The 24468-nt window shown below is 36.6% G+C and overlaps 1 protein-coding gene across 1 annotated transcript in view; it reads left to right on the top strand.

Annotated features, from left to right (window-relative positions):
• MIPOL1 (mirror-image polydactyly 1) overlaps window positions 1-24468 on the top strand; it is a gene marked incomplete at its 3' end in the record, with an annotated part of 192035 nt that overhangs the window by 87166 nt on the left and 80401 nt on the right. The window contains exon 11 of the mRNA XM_082057458.1: window positions 8388-8495. Coding sequence (XP_081913584.1) covers window positions 8388-8495 — 108 coding nt within the window. The remainder of the gene's footprint in view (window positions 1-8387; window positions 8496-24468) is intronic.

Here is a 24468-nt window from a genome sequence, read left to right as displayed (position 1 = left end):
GCTATAAAGAATGGTTAAGAGGCAAGGAAAGATGGGTAACTTACATGCAACAGATACAGGAGAGTCTAAAGATGACCCAGTTATGTGGCTTCAGCAGCTTTTGCTGTTACATTTCCTCCTGCAGGTCGGGAGTCTGTCTGCACCCCGTTTGCAGAGTCGTCCAGTGGCACCCCCAGCACAGGGACCCTGCTTGAGCGACCTGTAGTCACAGCTCAAGAACATCATATTTTCCTTTCTCTTCCTCTTCTTGCATATTTTCTATAATGGGTGTCATTAATTAGGGAAATCTGTGTGTGCTGAACTCTTTAAGAAGTAGATCAAGCTTGTCTTAATCTTTGAAATGTCATCACTGAAATAAAGTGTAAGAATATATAAAGAATGGAGTTGGGTGGCTAAGTATCATAGGGCTAGGCCATGCTATTGAATAGCTGCACATGTGCCTTCCTTTTGGCTGGGATAGAGTTAATTTTCTTCCTAGTAGCTGTTACAGTGCTGTGTTTTGGATTTGGGATGAGAATAATGTTGGTAACATGCTGTTTTAGTTGTTACTGAGCAGTGCTTACACAGAGCCAAGGCCTTTTCTACTCCTCACACCACCCTGCCAGCAAGTGGACTCAGGATCCACAAGAAGCTGGGAAGGGACATGGCCAGGACAGCTGGGCCCGCCTGACCAAAGGGATATTCCACACCGTATCATGTCATGCTTGGTATATAAACTAGGAGGAAAGCTGTCAGGGGAAAATGCTACTTGGAGATGGGCATGGTGAGCAATTGCATTGTGCATCACTTGTTTTGTATATAATATTGTTATTATTACTACTACTACTATTATTGTTGTTGTTGTTGTTATAGTTATCTTTATTTTCCCTTCCTTTTCTCCCCTATTAAACTATCTTTATCTCAGTCCATTAGTTTTACATTTTTTCCCCAATTCTCTCCCCCATCCCGCTGTGGGGGGAGGGGCAGTGAGTGAATGGCTGTGTGGTATTTAGCTGCCTGCCAGATTAAACCACACCAGTCCTTTTTGCTAGCTGGTGGAAACATAGCTGTTATCGTGTTGATCACATCCATTGGGACCTGATGATGTCCATCTTGGCATTTTATCCCTAAAAACTGGATATCCTGTGCAGGTCCCTTGACTTGACTTTGTTTTGTGGCGAGGACTTATAACATAAAGAGTAAAAGCAGTTAAACTTTATTGTCTGAATTTTCTGAATGTCTGTCTGTGCACTTACAGTTCCTTTAACTGTTCAAATGAAAATAAATGAAAGCTTGTTTTGCTGCATTTGGAAGTGTTCAGGAGAAGGGGAAAGGAATGGTAGGAGGAAACCAGATCATGTATACAGCATTTTATCTGCTTCAATGCTGCAGGTTCCAGCTGGCTCATAGTGACAAGGAAGACAAAAATGTTTCATTTGTATTTTGATGCATTTCTTTTTGTGGCTTCTGTTGGAGCAGGACATCATTGCACTGCTAGGAATTAAAAAAATATTTTTTTTTAAAAAAAAAGGTGTTTACATTTAAGTGTTTCTCTTACTAATAGAATATACATTTTTAAAGATGCATATATTTCTGAGGCCTAAGCTCCACAAAAGCACTTCTCTTTCTTGAAGTCCCAGTACTTCTAAGCTGCTGGGCATTGTATAAATAATCATTTAAACACATTTGTTGGTCATTTGCCAGAACTTTGAAGAAAAGTCTTTTCTTTCAGAGGTTAGAAAGCCTTAATTCAAAATCGTAATTTAATGGAAAAATCTTTCTAGTATCATTATGTAGAAACTCATTTATTTCTTTTGAAATTATTATTTTAGAAGAAAAAGGATAAAATCTATTTATATAAATGTAAGTGCTTCCAAACATCTGCAGTTCAAAGTACATAATTCACAGTGACACCAAAGGTTGGTTTGTGTTTTGACTGGATGACTTTGGTATTATTTTTGTCTGCAAAGGAAAGAGTTGTGCAGCATCCAAGTGGCGCAAGATGTTTGCCTCTCCAGAAATGGTGATGAATTTGGGACAAGAGGTAGACTGTTAAAAAAAAATATTGAGAGGAGGGGGACAGAAGGGCTGTTGAAATGAGAACACTTGCATTCCATTTAGCATCTTTGAGCTGAGAGCTTCTAAGAAGAGTAGATCATTATAAACAGAGTAAGAAGAGGCAAAGAATAATAAACTAAAAGAAGAGTCAGTTGAATTGTTTTTGTTTGCTTCACATGGTTGTTTACTGCATTCATGATTCTACAGATAATGACTTAAAAAATATAACAGGTAAAAAAGTAGCCATGTTTCTTCTTCTTTTTCATGTTTGGTGTCTAGAATAATTACTTGTACTTCAGTTGTTTATTTCAGTGAATATATGTTAACTAATTTCAAAATGTATTTGAAATTCATCACTTCTGAAAGTATTATGCTGTGCAGTAGTAGGATCTTGGTATCCCATGAGCTCACCTTTTAATGATATTTGTGCATTTTTCCATCAAGATATGGTGTGTCATTTACTTTGCTGATGAGCATTTCACTGAAAATGCGTAAATGAAGAAATGTATGCTGGAAAACAGTTCATCTCTTATTCCAATTGACTCCTACTTTCCCATAATTTGGAGGACATAAACCATTTTCCTAAGTTATTCAGTAGGAATTAGGTTATTTTTATTTCTCACTACTTCAGTAATTGATATACCAGGTCAGCAAGATCTTCATGCATAAAAAAACAGAGAATGTGACAGACTACTCACTGTTTAAAGTGAAGGCCCTGATATGCAATCAAGTGTACTAGCTGACCCATGATAAGTGACTATGCATTCACCTTTGATTTTTGTCTGACTTGAATAAAAATACGTTACCTTAAATGTAACAACAGAATGAAGCCATTTGTGGGATGATGTGGTTATGTACAAGATCTATTATTAAACTACAGAGACCACATAAGACTGACTGGGTGGGATCAGATCAGACCAGAGATCTGCCAAACTCACCACTCTGACCCAGCTCAGTGATAGTCCAGGCTTCAGGAAGAGTACAAGAGCAGGGCAAGCACATTGCAGTGCCTCCATCCACATATTATCCCTTTTTTTCAGCAGTGGAGTCTTGTGTGTTTATGCCAGTGCTGATTCTTAATATTATAAGCGTTGCAGGTTTTGACAAGGACTCTAGATGAACAATTGTATTTTCATAAAATGCTACCTTTTATATATACTAATAAGATGTACTAATCCAGTGTAGTTCAGAATTCAAAATTCAGGAAAGAACTTTGTGCAGAATTTGGCCTCATCTTAGTCTAGTACATTTGTTTCATTAGACTTTGACCCTCATATCTGTATTAACAGACACAAATCAATTGCCTTTTTTTCCTAGCATATAAGTGGTATAATGTGTTGACTCTTTTTTTTCCTTAGCATATTGCCATAAGGCCAGAAGGGGTTAGTTTGGATTCATTTTAATGAAAGATGATGGAAAACATTGCATGCTATATAGTAATATTAAAAGCAAATATAGATGTTACGGGATTAAATAGCCACCAAGACTGCATTAGTAGTAAGGAAGTGTTATGTTTTTCTGTTATATTCAGCTTTAGCTGCTGCTTCGGCTGTTGCTTCCTCAGCCAAGAAGTGTCACAGAACCCTTTCTCTGCGCTGAAATACAAAATGAGTAATGCACCTGACTTTACTATCTAGTTCAGTGAGATGAGAGCCAGGGACCCTGCTGTAGCAAAACATTTATGTCTGTTTGAAAGCATGTGAACAGTCTGATTGCCCTGAGTAGCACAGAGTTAAATACGCTCTTGCATAAGGCCTCTGGGGATAGGTGTTGTCTTCAGATAAACAAACTGGAAGGGCACCAAATGGTTGGGGGCAGGGGTTTGTTCTGCTGGATTTTAACACTTTGCTGTATTCCACTTTTGTCCCTACTAATGTTATTTCTCCAATGGCTTGCAGATTTTTCCTTGCTCTTGTGTAATGACTGCACCTTTTAGTTTCAGAACACCTCACTGAAAAATCACATGAAGTAATGATCAAAAAATAACTCTTCAATCTGTGTAGACATGGCAGGCACCATAACACCATGTTAACATGTTGTAGATACAAGTCGAAGAAGAAAATGCTGAAAAGCTGACAGCATGTTAAAGATGATTTGTTTATACAAGTGCTAAAGTTATATTTGATATGTTAATGCAACCTCATTTTCTGGTAAAGGCCTAACACTATTAAGTGGTTATCTGCATCGATTTTTCTATCTTCTCAAATACTCAATTCATTCTAAACCATCTTTACTCCCTTTGTGTACCTGGAACTAGGACCATCTTTTAACAGTCTCTTTCTGGGCGAACATCAAGGAGTTTACTCAGTGATATTGTCCTGGTCCGCTTCTTGACCTTTCCATCAGCATCCCCTTTAGCAAGTGTCCCTTTTTGCAATTTGTCTGGATTTTCCCTGTGGTGTTCTCAATCCTCCAGCATGCGTAGTCAATGAAAGGGGTCAGCATCCACTGCATGTTGAACTGGTACCTCTCACAACAAACATCCTTATTCTTCTGAATCACATTAGCTGATGCTCGTTAGAAAAGGCTCACCAGTAGCCTGATGTTTTAAATTAGAAAATGGGGGGGAAGAACAGGTGTACTTGTTGTCTATCCTTTCTTTACTGTCTGAATCTCTTCTTATCCTTTTGGTATGTTACCTGCTGTGCTTTTCATTTTGTGTCTTAGCTCCTTGTGATATAGCCTGTGCTGGATACAGGGGTATTTGTTTGGAAAGAATGGGTGCATTTAGAGGAATGCAGCTGGGAATCATGGTGCATTTAGAGGAGTGCCCTGTGTAATCATGGTTAAAGAGAAGATTGAGTGCCTGTTGCTGGGAATGGGTGATGTTATAGTGAAAACTGTACAGGTGATTGCTCAAGGAACATGTGGAATAGGTTTGAAGAGGTTCACTGCCTGACAAGTACATTATCAGCTGAATGAGGCTAGCTAAGGTAGGAGACTTTTTGAGGGAAATACATCCAGAGAGGAGAACAAGCATGAGGGTTTGAAGGAAGAGAGGAAAGCTTTTTCTGTTTCAGGGTTGCTTGGGTTTTTTTTTTAATGTATCTTCAGTATTGCCTGTTTGGCTGCTGAACTCTGAATACACACACTAGGCCACACAACGATGCTAATTCTTGGTGAATTTTTTGTGTGAAACCTTCATAAAATGGCATGTTACCATTTGTGAGGTTTTAATGTTTTTTACTTAACAAAGTCTTTAGTGTTCTGAACAAGGCATATTCTCGTTCACGTTCATCTACACTGCTCTTGTATTCCTTGATGTGCTCAAAGTATCTGAGGTAAAGAAGCAGTTTTCTCAATTAACAACCTGCCTTTCATAAAGTGTTAAATTCACTGGAACTTCCATTTAAGTGTGCAGTTACGCCTCAGATCAGACATTTAGGCAACTTGCATTGCACAAAATGTTTTGTTTCTGACTTTAAGAGGATTCTGTTTGAATTTTTTCTCAGTATGAATATTGACAAATTTGGAATAATGGAATTTAGATATTCATATTTATAATAGTTAAAATTAAACACTTCCTTTAGCTTTCAGCTTTCTTAAAAGGATACATCAAACATTTCCTTTTTGCCAGTATTGAATTGGCCAATGCTTTCTCTTCACTGTGCTCCAAAAGATATTTTATATATGTTTTCAGAAGGAAATCCAGTTTCTTACTTGCAGCTGTTGGCATTTTAGAGCCCTAGAGTGAACCAATAAAAACAGATGTTCTTTTAAAGAACGTCTATTTTTACTGGACCTTGCTAACAACCAATGACACAGAATTCAAAAAATCTTGGCTTGAACGATAGAAGGGCTGCATTGTTTTTAATTCTATTTTTAAAACTTTGCTTTACTGCAAGATTACACAGAAATTTCATATGCTCTTGTTCTTGTGAAAAAGTGCTTGCTTTCATGATGCTATTTTAATTTTTTAAAAATATTTCAGATATCAAAGAGTCGTAGAGTATGAAATTTTAGTAAAACATACACAACATTGCCATGTAAGTCTATTGTTATAATACTTTCTCAAACAAGATAATTAAAGATTTTACTTCTTAGACAGCTAGGAATAAATACATTTTGATTGATATTTCAGAACATCCTCTGTTAATATATTGTTTCCAGCTTATTAAGACATTTACATGCAAAGGTCAAATTAGATCACCATTTCTTTAAAGATACCCTCAAAATGGATTCCAGTAGTATGCTGATTATATACATCCATTTTTTTTAAAATATCAAGACTCTTAGTGGAAATGAAATTAAAAATTAATTACAAAGTGCTATCAAGATTGATGTAAATGTAATAATCATGGCAAGGCTGAGTTGATAGGGAGGTCCATCCATCTGTGATCCATTTCGTGTTATTTGCTTCTTTATCATACTTGCTCTATATGCTGCATGATACTGGAGTCCCACTGTCCTGTCTGCACAGGAGTGGAAAGCAGAACAGGTTTGCACTTTAGTTGTGCAACCCACCCTATACATCAAGATTTTTTTCTGCGTGGTCCTGTAACTAGGTTTGCTCTTAGTGTATTTTCACTTCTCTTTTGGACTCAAGAGAACAACATTAATATAAATTCATGTTTTAAAGGTAGATTGAGATTTTAGCCTTTTAAATAATATTTACTGTAAGAAACCTGTGCTGTTGGGAATTCCAAAGCACTGTTTTGTAGAAGAGCGTTGCCAAAGCAGAAAAGTGAGAGGCCTGCTAGTGTTACATGATGTAATGCGTAAAGTGTCATGATAATGCCTGAAGTAGTAGATAGATTTTATTTTTTAAAATGGTGCTTAGATCATGACTGCTAGAGGAAAAAAAAAAAAGCTGCTAGGTGAAAAAAGCTGCATAATCTGGGTTGGGTTTTTCAATAGTTTTATTAGCACCTTCATGTCTGCAGACACATTGTTTTCAGGCTGGACATGAAAAAGAATTACAGCTGTGATTCTATGATTTGTCTTTTTTTTTTGTGTGTGAGATAAACATAGATATTAAATGTCTTAAATCGGTAGAAATATTTGCAGTCAAATGTATCTTAACTTTTTTTCTGTATTTCCCTATTTTATGGGAAAATATCTTTTTCTCTTTTTCTTGCAATAAAAATGAAACTCTGCATTAAGGAACTTAACAACAGACACTGAGAGAATGCACTAGGTCAGAGAGTTTTGCTGCCTCTCGCTTTCAGTTTTTCTTTTTCTTAGAGTTGACATGAGCCACATTTCATTGTCCCACGTACTGAATTGCTCAGGAATAGGCTGTATACACTTGATGAGAAGCTCAGTCCTGTGTCTTCCACAGTCACTAAGATGTTTCCAGGTCTTTCATTTGAGACAGTAATGCTTATACAGGCATTATGTCACAATTCTTATTCCTTTCTTACCAGTGTTTTCAGAACGTATTTAATAAAACATTTTTTATCAGTTAATTGTTCCAACAGATTCTGTCAGTTTTGGGGTTTGGTGATGATATCCAAACTAGCTGCTTGTAATATGCTGTTCTAAAATGTTCCTGTTAATACTGTGTTTTTACCTAGTTCTAACAGTTGTTCCTCTATGTCTTCCTGGTACTTTGTCTGTTTTATTTTGCTTTTTCTGTAAAACAGGACAGTTAACTGTCTGCTGACAACTAACTGCTCTTGCAAACCAAGGGAACTGGGCAAGATGTCTTACTGTAAAAAACACTGAAATGTAATTTACTTCATGATTTGCAGATCTTTAATCTTTAAAATAGATGTTCAGCTGACAGCAGTAAGTATATGTGTGTATGCACACAGTGGCAATTGTTAAATTTTTAATTCTTTGTCATTAGGTTAAATATTTAAACACAACAATTTTAAAACTTCTTTTCTTTCAAGATGTGATGTGTGTTTGGGATTTAGAGTAATCTCTTAGCTTGAAAAACACAAGTATAAAAATTACACATATATTTTCTAATAAAAGTCTGGGAGCTGGATCTGGGAGGAGGGTCTTTAATTTACTTGCTTTTTTCTAAGAGCATGTATTACTTCCTTTATATCCACTTAATATTTAAAAGCCAAAATACATCATTTTATTGGCATAAATAGGAGCAGAATTTCAACCTGACATTTTTTTAATTTTTAAGACTTTTTAAAACATTCTGTGAAATATCTTCATCTGATACTAAACTTGGCTTTTTTTTGGCATACAATTGGACTAGGAAGAAAGTGAATAACGATGTACATTTTAAAAACATAGCCCTAGTGTTGGGCTGGGATTGTAAGTTGCTTTTGTCTGATGCTTTCTCTGCTGCAGAAGTGGTGATGGGGTTATTTACGTTAATTCATTTGGCTTGTTGAAAAAAATATGCCCACACTCCTCTACTTAATGGGATTCTTTCCTCGTTGCAGTGCAAACGGCTGGAGCAGGAGCTTCATCATCTGAAAGAGCAGAACCAGACTTCAGCAAACAACACGAGACATCTGACTGCTGAAAACAATCAAGAACGTGCTCTGAAGGTAAATCTCCATTTCTTCTTGCAGGCAAATTAAGGTTGTAAGCCCCTGGTGCCAGCTTTCTGGGCTGCATATATCAGTTGTGTACATTTCGGCAGAAGTGAGCTATGGTGTTTGCCAACAACCCCTTCTTTAAACACAGATACAGCACCCTTCTGTTATGCTTTTATTTCATTTTGTGTATGAAAACAAGAAAAAAATAACATATCCTCCAAATTATTGGGCTGGTAATTAACACTAAATTCTTAGGATGTGTCTTTGCAATATTACGTTTTAAAATGTGAAGAAAACTGCAACTGTTTGCCTCACGGTACCTTTGCAAAACTAATATTTTAAAGCATGGCTGTTTGATCTGCTCCCAGCAGTGTGTGCTATATTAATAACATTGTTGACCTATACTACTAGTGACCACATAGTTGATACTACTATTTGCAAAAGGGTAGCTAGTTGGAATTGGGAGGAGGAATAATAAGTCTTGTCAATAAGAATAGAAATGAGCAGAAAGGAGGGAGAGGGTCGGAGAAAGGACAGCGTAAAGTGACAGGTTATTGCTGCTTTGAGAAAGGGAAATTGTAATGTCAGTGGAATTGATAGCTACATAACCAGCAATCTCACCGCTAGCCAGAGTAAGAGATTATGCCAGGTAAGACGTGCAAACATTCTGCACACCTATTCAACCACTATATTCTTAAAAATGTGTTTTATGGTTAGTGGAGAGACAATATAAACACAGAAATTGCTCAGTTGTTACTGTGTTGTCACTTTAAAAATGTGTTTGATTTAGGCAGTAAGATCCAAACATATCTTATTGATAGGCAGATTTTCCTCTGCCTCCTTTTTCATTTTTTTTTTCATATACAGGAAACATCATTATTCATGCAACAGCTTGACCGATGCAAAGTATAGGAATTAAAGTAAATCCTTGTGTAGTTTGACATTTCTCAGTAAAAAAAAAGTGTAATGAATAAATGGAGAGAGGCTGCGTGCCACACAAATGCTGTATGTTCCATGAGTTTATAAATGCCATCAGAATCTATGGTGAATATTACAAAATCAGGTGTGCAATACCAAAAGCAACCTATTCTCAGATGATTAGAAATAGAGAATGCAAAAATTCAAGACTGTTTCTGACCATAGTAATAGTATTGTTTTGAATCTGGTGTCACTAAAAGTTACTTATTATTATCTGGTGTCAATAAAAGCTACTTATTGAACGTACTATTGTTTTTAATTAATTGCATGCTGACTTGTTTTTTTTTCTGTCATTGAAAATACTATGCAGAGAGTCTTTCTGGTAGAAAACAGCAATGTTTTATTGAACTACACTTTTTACATTTAATAGTGCCTGACATAATGCTTACAGAATAATTATAATTTCAGAGCAAGAAGTGACTTAAGAGTTCAGAGTGTTACTAGGATTTCATTCTAAGCCTGATATTGCTCTCAGCACCTAATCTTTAAAGAATTTAATTTCTGGCTGTCACAGGCATTTTTTGATTTTTCAAAGTTACAGGTTAATTGGTCGTAGTCTTTAAGAGATGAGAGTCTGGGGAAGAAAAAAAGAATGCTTTTCTATTCTTGATAAAGTTGAAATTTTTAATATTGTACTTCTGTAGAGTTTGTCTCAGTTCATGTTACTGTTGCCTAGAGTGGGAACAGGTCCACCAGAGTACCTTTTAAAAGCCCGATGAGTTGAGTCATTGACCTTGAAAACTTTGAGTGCCTATATGAAATATTGGCAATAGTTAGCTTTGATATACAGCTTCTGAACACTTATCCTGACCTAAGCATGCATGTAAATAAAAAGCTTGCTACCCCTTTTTAGTGTAGCTACAGCCCAGAAGATATGGACTGGCTGGTAGGGGTAGAAGTCGTGTCAGCAACTCCTTTAGAATGGGTTTGTCCTGCTGCTATCGGCGGCAGAGCTCCCTGGAGGAGAAACATTCAACCAGAGCCCCCGACAGGTAACGATGTGCAGTGGGGGCTTCACACACCTTCCCTGTGAAACCATCTTGTTCTTTCTTAGCTGCCACCTCCTGCCACTTGTACGTGCTGTGCTCAGTGCCTGTCGTCAGAGCTACACACAGAGTGGGGGTACAGACCCAAGAATCCCCTCCTGTCTCGTCTCTGCTGGAGATCACCCCCTGGTCATCCAACCATTTTCAGAGAAATAGGACAGGCCATTTGTCTCTGTGACGCAGGGTTAAATAGCAACACAACCATTTTTATTTTCACCATGATCCAGAGAACTGTGTTTACTTTAACCACTTCCACGTGCAAACTGGGAACTGCACTATGTGCTGTTAATTCGGATGTAAACACCTGTCCTGCAGAAGGAGTCCAGGTATTCTCTCTGTGTCTATCCAGGACAAAGTCTTTTAAGAAAGGTTTTCTTTTTAAAAAATATAATTTTCCCTACTTTCTTAAACTAAATTAATGTTGTCTGATTCAGTTTAGCAAAAGATTTATTTTGGTGATAGGTGGTAGATGAGGAATTTGATCTGCTTTAGCTTTTCTTTGAGGAGTAATGGAAGTGTAAATATCAGATGTGGTGCAAGGATACTTGAAATCTTAACTAGATAAAGATACAGTAATCAGCTAGATTAAGGATGACACAAAAGTTTGTGATAAAAGATGAGGTCACTGCCTCTATAGGGTCCTGAAATAGGCTTAACAAGAAAACCCAACGGGTTATTTTTTTCTTTATTTTTAAAATCATTTCACAATAGTGAGTTTTCTCAGAAGGAAAGAAGTGTAAAACCAATTCTCAAGAAACCTATTTCATTCTGCTGATCGCATGGTCTAAACAGGTAAGATGACCTGCAAGCTTTGAGCTTTATTTTTGGTTATATTGGCTCACAGGGCTGCTGCCACCCTTCCTTGAGGCGGTAGCAGCCCACAGACACCTGAGGAAGGTACAGTAGCAGACAGACAACTTGTACCTGTGGGAGAGGTGTGCTGGCAGTACATTGGCCAGACCTAGGAATTGCAAAGAAGATGTAAACATTCTTGCATACTCTTGTTTTTACACACTTTTAGATCCCACCTGAGGATCATGTGACAAATAAAACATATGACACATAAGGCACGCTGTATAGACCTATGCTGTGCCATTTCATCTTCCCATGCATTATAACATCTGCACATCTTTGGTAAGATAGCTCTTCTTAACTAATCTCTGGCATATATATCAGCAATATGTGATTTAAAATTTCTGTATTTAATGTATTTATCACATTCCTTATAGTGATGTGATCCATTCAGTCCCACAATGCCATCCAGTACTCCTGTATTTATAGGGTTTTTATGGGTCATAGAGGATTGTACTAACTGAATGAAAAGGACAATTTCAAATCTTTCCTCCAGACAATGCCCACAACTGCACAGAGGTCATTCCGAGGAGCGTGTGGGCCCCTATTTCCATAGTTAAAGTAAAATAATCCTCTTCTTTGTGAAACCGTTTTTAAAAATCTCTTATAATATTTCAGATTGAATTATAGCTAAATCTTTTAGGGATAATTGCTTCCTAAGGGCCTATACATTTGCGCTCTTAGTACATTTTCATAAAATAAGATCTGCAGAGTGCTTTGCAGTTCTAATGTGTCAGGGTCTATATGTAAGATTATTCATTTTTGCTTGGTCTTCATAATTAACATTTGGTCTCTACTGATTCTGATGAATGTATTCCCACAATACACTGGAATAGCTGATTCAATTAAACATAGAAAAGTTGAAGAATTGCTATTTTTTCATGAGTATTCAAATATTGTTGTGGATCATTTTATTGTTGCTGGCTTTGTAGCATGCAGTTTTGAAATGCAGAGTTTTAAGTAATACATTTTCCTAAAGGAAAAATAGAGATTTTGGCAGTGTGAAAGTCCTCTTCACTCAGTTGAAGAATAGGAAATAAATCTTATGAAATAAATAACTTAATGTGAAAATTCACAGGAATCATGTAACTGGATTTGAATGAAACATAGGGAGAGGTGACTTTTTTTCACAGACCTGATTTATTTTGTAATTTTTAGTTAGGTGGTGTGTTCTTCTTGAAGCAGTTATTAATCTGCTTTAAAGACCAAAGAAACATACTAGTTTTTCTTCCAAGCCTAACTCTCAAATGGAGGAGTGGCTGTTTCATGATGATGATACACAAATCGGGTGCCCTTTAGTGACTGAGTTTACTCCAGCTGAGTATGATGTTATTAGAACTTGGAAAGGTTATTAATCTCCTTCAGAGCCGTTAAGATTTTAATCTTTGGTTATGATTGACTTGTTATGTTTTTTCTGACTAATTGATCTTTTTAGTTATGATTTTCTGTAGAATTCATCCTACATGCTTCCATGGTTTTATTAGGAATATCATAAATCTAGGGTCAGAGGCAAGAAAGTGACCTGAAGTAGCTGCCAGAAATTCATCTACAGTTGTGTCATAAAGCAGTTGTAGCTGATGTCATCTGCTTTCTGCAGACACATAGGAGTTGTGTCAAGGGCAAGAAATCCGCAATGACTGACAGTTTGGTAGTTGTTCCGATGATGATGCCTGTGAAAAAGCCACTCTGGAAGACTTAATCTAAATACTCCCTAATGCCTGTCATCAGTTGCATTAAGCTCTGTTTTGATTCCCAGAATTTCCGAGATTCTTAGAGTAGAAACCATTTCTCCAAATCTGCTTGACAATGTCAACCACAAAAACAAATCCAGCTGACTAGTCAACATATCATCCCTGAAGAGCACGGTCCCAGGAGAATCTGAAGTCATAAGAGCTTAAAAAACCAAGAAAAACTTTAACATGATTTTTTAAATGTTTGCTAGTGTTAAAAAGCGTGGAGTATTCATGCTATTTAGGCGTATAATGTTGAGTGTGAAATAAAATGCTTCATTCAGAAGATAGTTACTGTGGCCCTTACCTGCAAAAACGAAGTAATTCTAACAGTGCTTTTATGTTTAGAGCTTCAGAGCTGGAGTTTCAGAGTTTCATATTAGTGAATTGAGAGCTGGTTTATAGCTATAAAGCCTCTGAGCCACACACTTTTGAGATGCTCTGTAATCCAGGGAAACTTGCCTGAACCAGTGGTGGGAAACGGAGAGATTCCAATTCTATTCAAATTCCAGTTCAGCATACAATTTTTACATTTTGGTACAGTTATTAATTGCATAATACAAAACTCTTAGGGAAAAGCCTTTCAGTACTTTCACAATAATTTTACATTAGAAACCTCAAACATAAGTTTTGAATGTGGCAAGGCCCAGCCCCATGCAGAACACCCCGCTGCTGACTTCAGCCACTTCAACTCCTGTGCTCTTGTTAACTGCAGTGCTGCTTGAGTGACAGAAACCAGCTGCTGAGAAAACAGCTGCTGATTACCAATATTTTATAGCCAACAGTTGAATAGCAATGTTACCCACTAGTGGAGAGAGTGTAACACCTTTCCCCAGTTTCTAGCTACAAAGTAACTAGACATCACTCTGCAAAGAGTTTAAAACTTGCCGTTGATCCACAGGTTGGTAGGGTGTTATTGTTTGGTAAAAGATGATTTAAAATATTGTGCTTACTTCAGAGTGGTGGTTTTTTTCAATGAAGCAGGTCAGCAATATTCATATGTTGGACAATCCACCCATTTCTCTCACATTTTGCTATTAATTCCTCTGACCAGTAAGCCCTGTTCTCTCTGTATCTATCAGAATATCAATGTGTGAAAGCTCAGCTTGAGATCTCACTTTGTGTATTTAACCCTAAAGCAATCAAGCTTTTCATTTTGGATGGCATGTGCTGCTACCTATAAAAGGGACTGCTGTCGCATTTGCAAATTAATTTATAGATATGTCTGAAGACTGGGATGCCAGTTTCATACTGGAAGTAGAAAGGAAGAACTCAATGGCAGATCCTGCTGCTCGGTGTGAGGAGATACACTGTGCCCTTGCATTTACTTATGATTTATATTTATATTTATTTTTATTTTTATTTTTATTTTTCTGAAACTACAGGAGCGTTTCAGGACAAATGGGAACAGTTAACAGGCTTCTTGGAGGTTATCTCCAGAAAATAATATGTTGTTGCAACTAGTCCTGAAAGATTCTTCATGTTCCAATAACTTACACATGAATAAAATACTAGAGGATTTATCAAAGTAAGCTGGCATCTCTAACTTTGTGCGAGAGCAATGTGACAGACAAATTTGCTACCCTGTCAGTAAAACTTATTACAAAGCACATGAGATGACTCAGTTTTTAGAGTGGAAGTGTGCTGAAGTTTGAATGCTCAAATTGCTTTTAAGTATATAGCAGAGGTGTAAATAAAAGACCTTATAAAACTTGGAAGAAGCTACTGTTGATCTGGATGTGGATAAAAATGCACAAACACTTTCCTTCAGTTGCTGCTTCCTAGATAATTTATCAGACAGAGCACATACAGTTGCAATCTTAATTGCATTGAATAGATCCTTTTCTGGTGCTGCACCCAGAAACACTTAATCACAAAGTCTTAAGGGTGTCAGTAAGGTTAGACCCAAGTCTGTTCAGCTCTTATCCATGCTAGAAACTTGATTAGTCACTTTATGGCCGGTGTTACTAAATAGTACGGTACACCTCAGATGATATCAGTGTAATCTGGTGCATCCTGCCATAAATGAGCACTAAAATGAGGCAGTGTACAACTCCTGCAGAAATAATTCTGTCCATGTTCCACACCAATATTAATTTTCTGCATTCCTTTCTGCTTAAGTTGCAGTGTCTCCAGAAGCTATTGCTACACACTTCTGACAACCCTGTATGTATTGAGAGGGAGAAAATAACTCCTACAGTGACCAGTATTCCCCCCCAATCCCAGTGGAAATGTGAGCACTGGTTGAGTGGTCTTTAAAGCAGTCATTTGAAGTTTCCTTGAACCCAATTGCTCCTTTGAGCCAGATGTCATAACCCGGTCTTCTGATCAGTTCAGTTCTGGAGATCCTGAGCTAGGGATTTCTCCTTCATCTGCTGTCAAATATTTAGGAGTGTAACAGTTTGCTTATATGTATCCCCTACAGGCATGAAGTGATTAATTTAGCACATATATTTGACCATGAGTCAAAAAGCGAAGTTCAGAAATTTGATCTACTAGTATCACCTTCAGTAGCCAGTTTTGTTGATTGCTTTTTGTAGCCATCCAGACCTGTATGCTTTATTTAGTTATGCAGATCTTGGCAGAATAATTGTTCATGAGTGACAACTACATTCTTAGTGATGGTCTCCTCCCATCTGGTAATTAATGTTTTAGCACTGGTAGACATTTATATTCATTGACCAAAAATACCTTAATTGGTATGGGGAGTTGAAAGTTAAAATAATTACTGAAATGTGCCATGAGAAAATAATGCAATGTTTTCCCCAATGGAAAACACGGGAAATAAATTATGAGATTAAACACTTGCCCTTCGGTGAGAGTGAAATTGTCCAGAGTCCCTTTAGAAACACAGGCTTCCAGAGTCTGATAAATTGGATTTATATGAAACATCTACCTGGGAGCTGAAGAGAAATGATGTTTGGTAACATTAGTATTTGTCTGATTTTCAGTGGTCAGCTTGTGATGTTATTACGTGGCTGGACAGGCGGCAGGGCCATTTGTGCTATTCTTGGTTCACTAAGGCATCAGTGTGGGTGAGAATTTCAAACACGTTCAAGCCTTGGCCTGTTTTCGAATTGAAGGAAACAAATAGACGGACCCAAGTTCTCGACTTTGCTTCCTTGGTTGCACTGGCCGTGCCACCTTCCTGGGCCAGTAAGGCTGTCATTTCACTGACAGCACTGTTGGGCTTGGCAGCTCTGTGTGTATGGTGTTCTCTGCACAGCAGCTCCTTGGGATTTCTTGGACTCTGTTAAAATGAAAGAAGACCAAGCAGTGGTGGTTCTTACTTACACTGACCTCAAGACTTTCAGAGTTGGTTCAAAGCCAAGTGGATGGGTTCAAAGCCATATGGATGAGAGTGAACATTTATTGACAGAACAACATTTGTCCTGAAAATGATCCTTAGAAGAGCTGTATCTGTCTAATTAATTATGCCTGTCTAAAGCACTGTATGTCTTAAGGAATTTTAGCATGCATCATACTGCCTGTAAACAGCTGCACAAGAAAAGCACTGAATGTGTCTTGATAGACTGAACAGTGTCTTGTCCAAAATAGTTTGTCCAAGGAGTGTAAGTCTTGCGTCTCTCCTAACAGATGCTGAATGTCTCTTAACCAAAGCAGATATATTTATTGAATTTTGATTCAGTTCTAAGCATTGAAGAATTCATTGCTCATTCACACTCTGTGTTTGATGTTAGTTTTCATCTGCTCCACTAAAATTTCCTTGGAGGTCTGTTGCTTTTTACTTGAGAGCCTTCAAATCTCTCTTGGCACCAGATTACTCTTGAAAGTCTTAAACACCAACAAACTGTATATACTATAAACATTCCTTTGTCATTGGGGATGATGTGCTCATTCAAACCTTTTGGCTGAGTCTTTTATATTTGGTTTCCAGTTCACAGGCGGAAATTGTTTTCCCACAAGGTCAGTCAGTGTTACTACTTCCAATTAGCAGAAGTATTATTTCTGATAAATGCAACAGGTTCTTGGAATGCAATATTTTGGTCTCAGGTTATTCTAAATCTGGATTATAATTCTCACAGTCATCTGAGCTGTTTCCACATCCTCAGTTTTGGTATGCAAAGAATCATCTCTTTCATGGTAATAGGCTTCGGTGACCATGAACTTCCTGCTGACAAGGCCCTCACATTCATGTATTTCATTTAACTGTTGCACATATTGTATTAACTTAGCATTTGACATATACTTTGCACTTTCACACACCTGTTTTTCCTTCTAACAGGATAGATTCAACGTTGTATGGTTGATTCATTTGATAGCCCTCTGGGTATTCTAGAAATACATATTCTGAAATAAAGAAACGTGCTAAACTTGTAGAAGATGGAACAAACTGTGCAGGCATCCTGTGGCCAGATAGAAAGATGTCTGCTACCTGCTTTTTCACTCCTTATCTTCATACAGGTGACACCTATGCCTTAAACCAATCATGAAAAATTCATGTTCTAAAATATACTGAAATTAATTAGTATCTTGTAAACTACAATTGCAAAATCTGATATGTAAGCAAAACATACTGTAGAAACCACAATCATGTTAAGAAAGCTACTTATACGGAGGGATGAGTTCTTATAAAAACAAGAACTCTATTTAACTAAAATGATAAGCTTTGTTGCCATCTCCAATGGCAACCCATAATCACCCCAGTCACGGGTTCATTTCTGCTTCCTTCTGCCCAGTAACATGTCAATAGTCATACTACTATGAACCTTTGTAATGTGTGAGGAGGTGTCACCTTGCTGCACTTCAAAAAGCTATAAAAATGTTCTTTTGCTTTCCCACTAGCATGGAGCTTCATTTCAGGATTACATGGATCAGGAATGAAGGGCATATGTTAATCTAATTGTATAATAATCATGGAGCCTCATATATCATATCAGACTTACTATAAGAAAACTAGGACTCTCTTCACTTGCCACTTTCTGACACTGTAGAACATATTTCCAAACTTAGTTAAGAGATTCTAAATCTGAAGCCTTTTTGTACACAAAATAGTAACTGTTTTCTGCAATGTTTAAATAAAACTTTAGCATTAGTTTCTATTAATAATGTCACCCTGAATCTTCACTGGTGTAGTTTTCGAAGTATCTATCAGCATAATAGATACCATAATAAAACAAAGAAAGTTCCAAACATATTTAGCCAAGTAAAGTTTCTCCTTTCTCAGGGGTACCGAGTATTAAATATTACAGGAGATAAGATATCAAATTTAATGAATGGAGTGACATTATGTATTATTTTTTATTTCATAAATCTTGTTTATTTATCCATATGAAAATTGTTACTCATACATGCAGAAAAAAAAAAAAAAAAAAAAAAGTGTGGTAAATCCTAAATTTCAATCCTTTTTTTCAGTGTCTTACTGTACACCCTTCATTTTTTATGCTGCACAGAAAAATGATCCTCTTCTGTTTGAGCAGCAACTGTAAACAAAATCTTGAGCCTGAGTGCATGATGACATGTGAGTTATTTGTCCTACAATAAAATGTATAAAAGGTAGTAACCTAAGCTCTTGTGCAAAAGGCAAGCTACAGGGTCATTAAATAGCAAAGGTCTTGCTCTGACCCATCCATGACCTCCTTATCTGAAATGCCTCTTAGAATTGATAGAATCTACTTTAGATCTTGGGTAAAGGAAACTGGGGATAGGATAAAGGATCAATATAAATATTTCAGAATTTAAAGTATTTACTGAAAAGGAATCTTTGGTCTTTGTTTGTTTAAGTTTATCCTAATTTCTGTTCAGAATTGGAGAACCCTTTCCTAACATTTTGCATGCAAGTGATCATATGAAGTATGGTTCAGAGTAGAAGGGAGACAGATGGTAAAGAAAGACACCGAAACATTGGGCCTTAGTGTGGTCATAAGGCTGCAGACTAGTCTTGGTTCAGAAGCCTCAAGGTGCTACATGTTTGCTGTTATTTATCTTTTTACTGTAATCTGAATGTCTCTTCTGTTCTGTTCCCAGATGAGAAACTTTATGTTTTAGAATGAGGTGAAGTCAAAAGAACCCATGTCCAGAAAGTGCAGTTTGGTGCTTTGCCATTATTTACTCAGAGGAGTCAGGACTCAGTTTGCCTGTCCTTTTTGATTCCCCTCTATTCCCATCTACTTACTTGTTCTGGTGCAGAGGTATATTTTTGATGTTAGGACAGTTGTACTCCCAGAACACTAAGAGGCTTTTGAAAATCACTTACTTTTCCCCATAAATAAGAGCAAAATCCTGATTTAACTTCCACACACATGACCATGCAGAGGTGTAAAAGAAAGTGCTGTTCATGTATTCAGGTTGCTAAGGGGAAGATATGTACTTGTTGTGTGCAGTAGGTGTGTATTTCTATCCTAGCCGTATACAGGTCATTAGGAGAACACTTAAAGAGCAGAAGGAACAAATGGACTTGGATTTATTTGGATTTTTACCTTTTTCTTATATGAAAGTGGGTTTTATGAGGTAAAATATTCACTTGTCTACCAGTGGAGCTCCACAGCTTTTCTCATGAGATTATGGACTGGCAGCTGGACTACAGCTTTCCTCTAGGAGTAAGCTTTAGAGTAGTAAGCTATACATTAGGGGTCAAGTAGTAAATTTACTAATTCAGTAATTCTGAGTTTCCAGACCTTAACCATAAAAAATCCTGTGCAGGCACACTGGTGTACCACCTATTCAGAAAGTACATTAATATTATCTTCACTGATTAACAAAACCACGGATAGAATTTTGACACATGAAATACATAGCCTTGGTTTTTATTATTTGAAGACTTGAAAGGTATAAAGTAAGATTCACATCAGCAGAAGTATATCAATGCATTAGGAATTCAACTCAACATATATTAGGTTTATCTTCATATTTAGAAACACCGCATGCATAGCTCTCTCATGTAGCTGAATCAAAATTGCTCATTACACTCACTCAAAAAATGAATTATTCACTGAAAGCATACAAATAAGGTCTGATTTCTCCTGTAAAATACATTTGCAATTAAAACTTCAATTTCTTATGCCTCCAAAATTAAGTTAGCTGTGTTGTTACTTCCAAAATTCAGCCTGTCTTAGTGGTAAGGTAAATATATCTTACAAAGAAAAAGCAATAAAAAGGTGAGATTAGACAAGAGCTGTCTTTAAACTTTGAATAGGAAGCTGAAGTAACAAATGCTGTTGTGTAATGGTAAATAAGGTGTGTCACATGACCTGAACATGGTATAATGTGTACTGATGATTGTGTTAAGCTGCTAAGCAGCCAAATTTGCAGTTTAAAATTAAACTCCAAGACCTAAATGTTGTTTTGTAGTTAGATTCAATATATAAAGAAACCTTCTGGGCCTTCATTTTCTGAACTGTGTCGTTGATACTGGATTTTCCATCTCCAAAAGTGATTGTCCACTGAAGAACAAATGTCATCTTTCAGTTTTACTAGATATACTCAGATTATATGTGGTTTCATAAATTGGCCATTTCCTTGTGGATCACAGTCAAGATTATTATTTCAATGCTGATTTGTTTATTAAAGAAATACCTGCTATGCCGGAGGGGTTATTAAGATGGTGGCAGTGTGACTTGCACATAGAGTTGTTTCTTTATAAATATCTAGGCCACGCATTGTGAAAAACTGAGAGAACTTATTTTTAAAAAATCAGTACCATTTAAAGTATTTTTTACATTAGAAGCATCATTTGGACCCGTCTTTCAAACACTGAAACTAATTTTGTAGATTAGGCCCAATTCTGTGTATCTATGACTACTGGAGAGAAGTCCTGCTGACTATTATAGGATCCAAATTTTGAGAAGTGAACACTTTCTTGGTTTGATCTTGAAGCTTGTGAGTTCCACATGCACTTAAATTTTAATGTGAATAGGTCCCAAATCTGTGAAGCCTTAGGCTGTTAAACACACATTTAGGCTGTTACAATGATGTTCAGAGATCGAAGGAAATTCTGATCAAGTTTGTTTTCATCAACTAGGTATTTTATATGATACAACAAGATCTGGTAAGAATACATTGATACTTTGCTAGTTCTGTCAGAAGAGTCAAGGCAAGAAGACATTTTAACAGGAAAAACATCTTTTATGCCCATTTTAAAAGAATCTATTATCCTTTCCATGTGAAAAACACCATATCCCTTCAAAACCACTCCACCCCAAATCACATTAAGAGCACCTCTGCTTTAACTATTCTTCTTACTGAGTTCTTTGAAAAAAAATGAATTATAAAGTATTTCATTGCCCTGGTACTTTAATGCTTCATCCCATTTTCTGAAAGGATTAAAATATTTAGTACGGGTTTCTAGTTCTAAAATGGAACTGTCTTTGCTCCGCTGTTAAACAACTCAGTAAACAATCTGAATACACTACTTGGTGTCAACTAGCTGCATTTTGAAGAGACATAGATTTCAAACTTTTTCCTTGCATATAGTCTAGAGGACAGACTTAGTATACTGAATATTATCTCTTTTTTGGTATTGTATTAGACTTTTAAACATTTAAGAATATCACATAAAATGAATTGGGCTTAATTGGTTATCTGCTCCTATTTCTTACAGTTTAGCTGTAATTGTCTTAGATGCTGCAGGAAAGAGTAGCTGAGTGACTGGGAGTGACTGAAACCTTGGAAATGCTGCCAATAGCTCCTTCCATTTGGAATCGCTATACAACAGTAACAACAAAAATACTCATTTTCCAAACTAGATAAAATGAATTCTGTTTATCTAACTTACTAACTCTGGGTGCCAGCTTTCAAGCAGATGCAGTTCTAAGCTCTGTAGATGCTAAATCCTGAAACATTTGGTCTATAAACAAAAAGCTGACATCAAATGCAGCATTGCTGCTAGACTTGGTGTATATATGCTGCATTCACAGAAAACAGGGAGATGATTGCTTTTTTGTATGTTGCTTAGGGTTTTTTTCTCATGTTAGAGTATTAAAACAGATATTAAATTTTATCATTAATGCGATGCGTGGTCTCTCTTCAAATCCCCTTAATTACAGATTGACTCCAAGGATTACACAGCATGGATTTTAATTTTAACTGAAACAAAAAGGAAAGCTGCTTAAAAATTATTCTTGCTGTGAGTGACTTGTTGGACTACAAAAAAATTTTTAACATCTTTTGACAAGCGTTGTCAAATTTAAAACATTAGAACAGAGCTAAGTACACCTTCTAACTCCAATTGTATCATGTCTGCTTCCCAAATAAAATGTTTTATTAACTTGTTCCTCACAAAAGAATGTCTGCTTCTTATATTTTGGGGTATTTTTTTAGTTATTCTTTAGGAGAAAAAGACTCGCAGTCTTGCTGAGATGTGTTTATGTTTGAAGACAGTGACATCAGAATTCATATTTCCTTTCTTTGGTAATTTGTGAAAAATTACCAAGCAGAGTTAACGTTGCAGCAGCAACAGCATATTTCACACCCTTGTGTTGTTTCCACTCTGACCCCTACCTTTAGGACTCAAGAGCTCCACTCTGAAAACTTCATTCCAGCCTGAAACTTAGAATAGCAGGTCTCAGGCCAGAAACAACATTTTCAGAAATTGGGGCCTAAGCCAGTAAGTCTCACACAGGAAACTACTTCTGTGAGTACCTATTATTCATCTGAGTAGAACTTTAAGGATTGGGTTTTGGTGTTTCTTATGGGATTTTTCCCCATTTATTAAAAAATAAAATCAGCTTCCCAAATTGTGTCATTAAGTGAAACTCATTTTTTCACAGTTAAAGCTTATTAGTATTTTTTACAGTTTTACTGCATATCCCTGCCAGTTCCTTAAGACATGTAGAAAAAAAGAAGTTGCTCTCCGGAGCTTCATCAAATAAAATATGCCCAAACCTGAGTGTCCACGACTTCTCTTGAAGTTAGGTGCATCTGAAAGTGCCCCTTATCTCTTAAAATGTAGACGCAAGTTTCTTCCTTCAAAAATCAACTCCTTTTGTGACTGAGTAATAACTTTGAATACAAAAGGCTAGAAGAATGAGAAATTAGCTTTTGGCCAGGAGGTCACCGTAGTGCTGAGGGATACATCTATCATTGCTGTTTAATGGTAGTTAAGGGTTTGATAAAGCCCCCCTTAACTGAGTTTGTTAGCTTAAAAAATACTTTCTGAAACTTCACAGATCTGCAAGCACATAACACCGTTATTGCTGCATCTTTGTATTGGGTAAAATTTTTGCACTTTAAAAGGGTTATTACAGCAAGCTTTTCTCTCCCTTTTTTAGCTGTCTCTGAATTGCTGCTATCAGAATGTTTAATGGTTTACTCCATTAGTGTGCACTTGTTTTTTCGTGGATCAAACTCTATTGCTTTTGCGTTACAGCCAAGCATAAATCCCTCATATTTTAACAGAAAAGTATTTCTAATGCAAACCAATGAACGAGCTAATTTATACACAATATTGTTCCATCTAATTTGTCCATTATGTGCAATAGTCTCACCAGTATATGCTTTTCAAGTCATGTGTGCTTAATGCAGAGGCCAGAAATAGCAACAAATGAGGTGCAATTGTGAATACGCTTGCTCTTTATTGCTTTTGTTGTGAACTTAACATATGTAGGTTAATAAGTGTGCTTGTGTGTGTGATTTCTTTTAAGTGTTCGTTAGGTAATGCACAGCACCATGAATGACACAGTCTGATGGGATAAATTTGGTGCTTTACATTCGTTACAGTTGTGTTCTCTTGTCTATATTCAGTAAAGCTTTAAAGGTACTATTAGTTAGACTTTTAATTAGGTATAGAAAATCGTTCATAATTTTTGTCAAAAACAAGATAAAATGGCCCAAAAGAAATAACAAATATTTTTACTGTAAAGTTCAGTGTTGCAAATTGTCTTCTGAGACCTGTTTTCCGACATCGTGAATGATTTTGAATGCCTGGTGAAGTTCACAGGGGATGAGGAGGCTCAAGGCTGTTCAGACAGATCCTTTGATAAATAATACTGTCTCTTTACCACACCGGACAAAATCTGGAAAAAAGAAAAACCCTGCTTGTTTCTTTAACATAAATAAATGTATGCATGAGCGCTGTCTATCTTATGAAGTCGTTCATATTTGTTTATGTTGGAGCACAGGGCACACAGTAAGTCTGGTGTCTGGTTTTTGAAACCAGGGTGTGTAAGTGTCTATATCAAAAAGAAAATCGTTCTGGAATCTGAAGGCTGAGACTGACAGGAAAAATTGTCCTTTACGATAAGTAAGACCTGAGTTTGACATGTGTTATCTTTTCAGCAGTGTTGTGTGTTTGCAATATATTTGCTATTGGTATAGATGTGAGGGTCGTGCCACTTTGAATATAAAATTTCAGGATTTTTTGCTGGATCCAGATTTTTATATTTAGATTATGACTTAGTTCTGCGTTTTGGGGTGAGG

Source organism: Streptopelia decaocto (assembly GCF_964273445.1).
Source record: "Streptopelia decaocto genome assembly, chromosome: 7".
In the NCBI taxonomy this organism is placed as follows: Eukaryota; Metazoa; Chordata; class Aves; order Columbiformes; family Columbidae; genus Streptopelia; species Streptopelia decaocto.
Note: the sequence above shows the minus strand (reverse complement) of the source record. Positions and strands in the feature narration are given on the sequence as shown.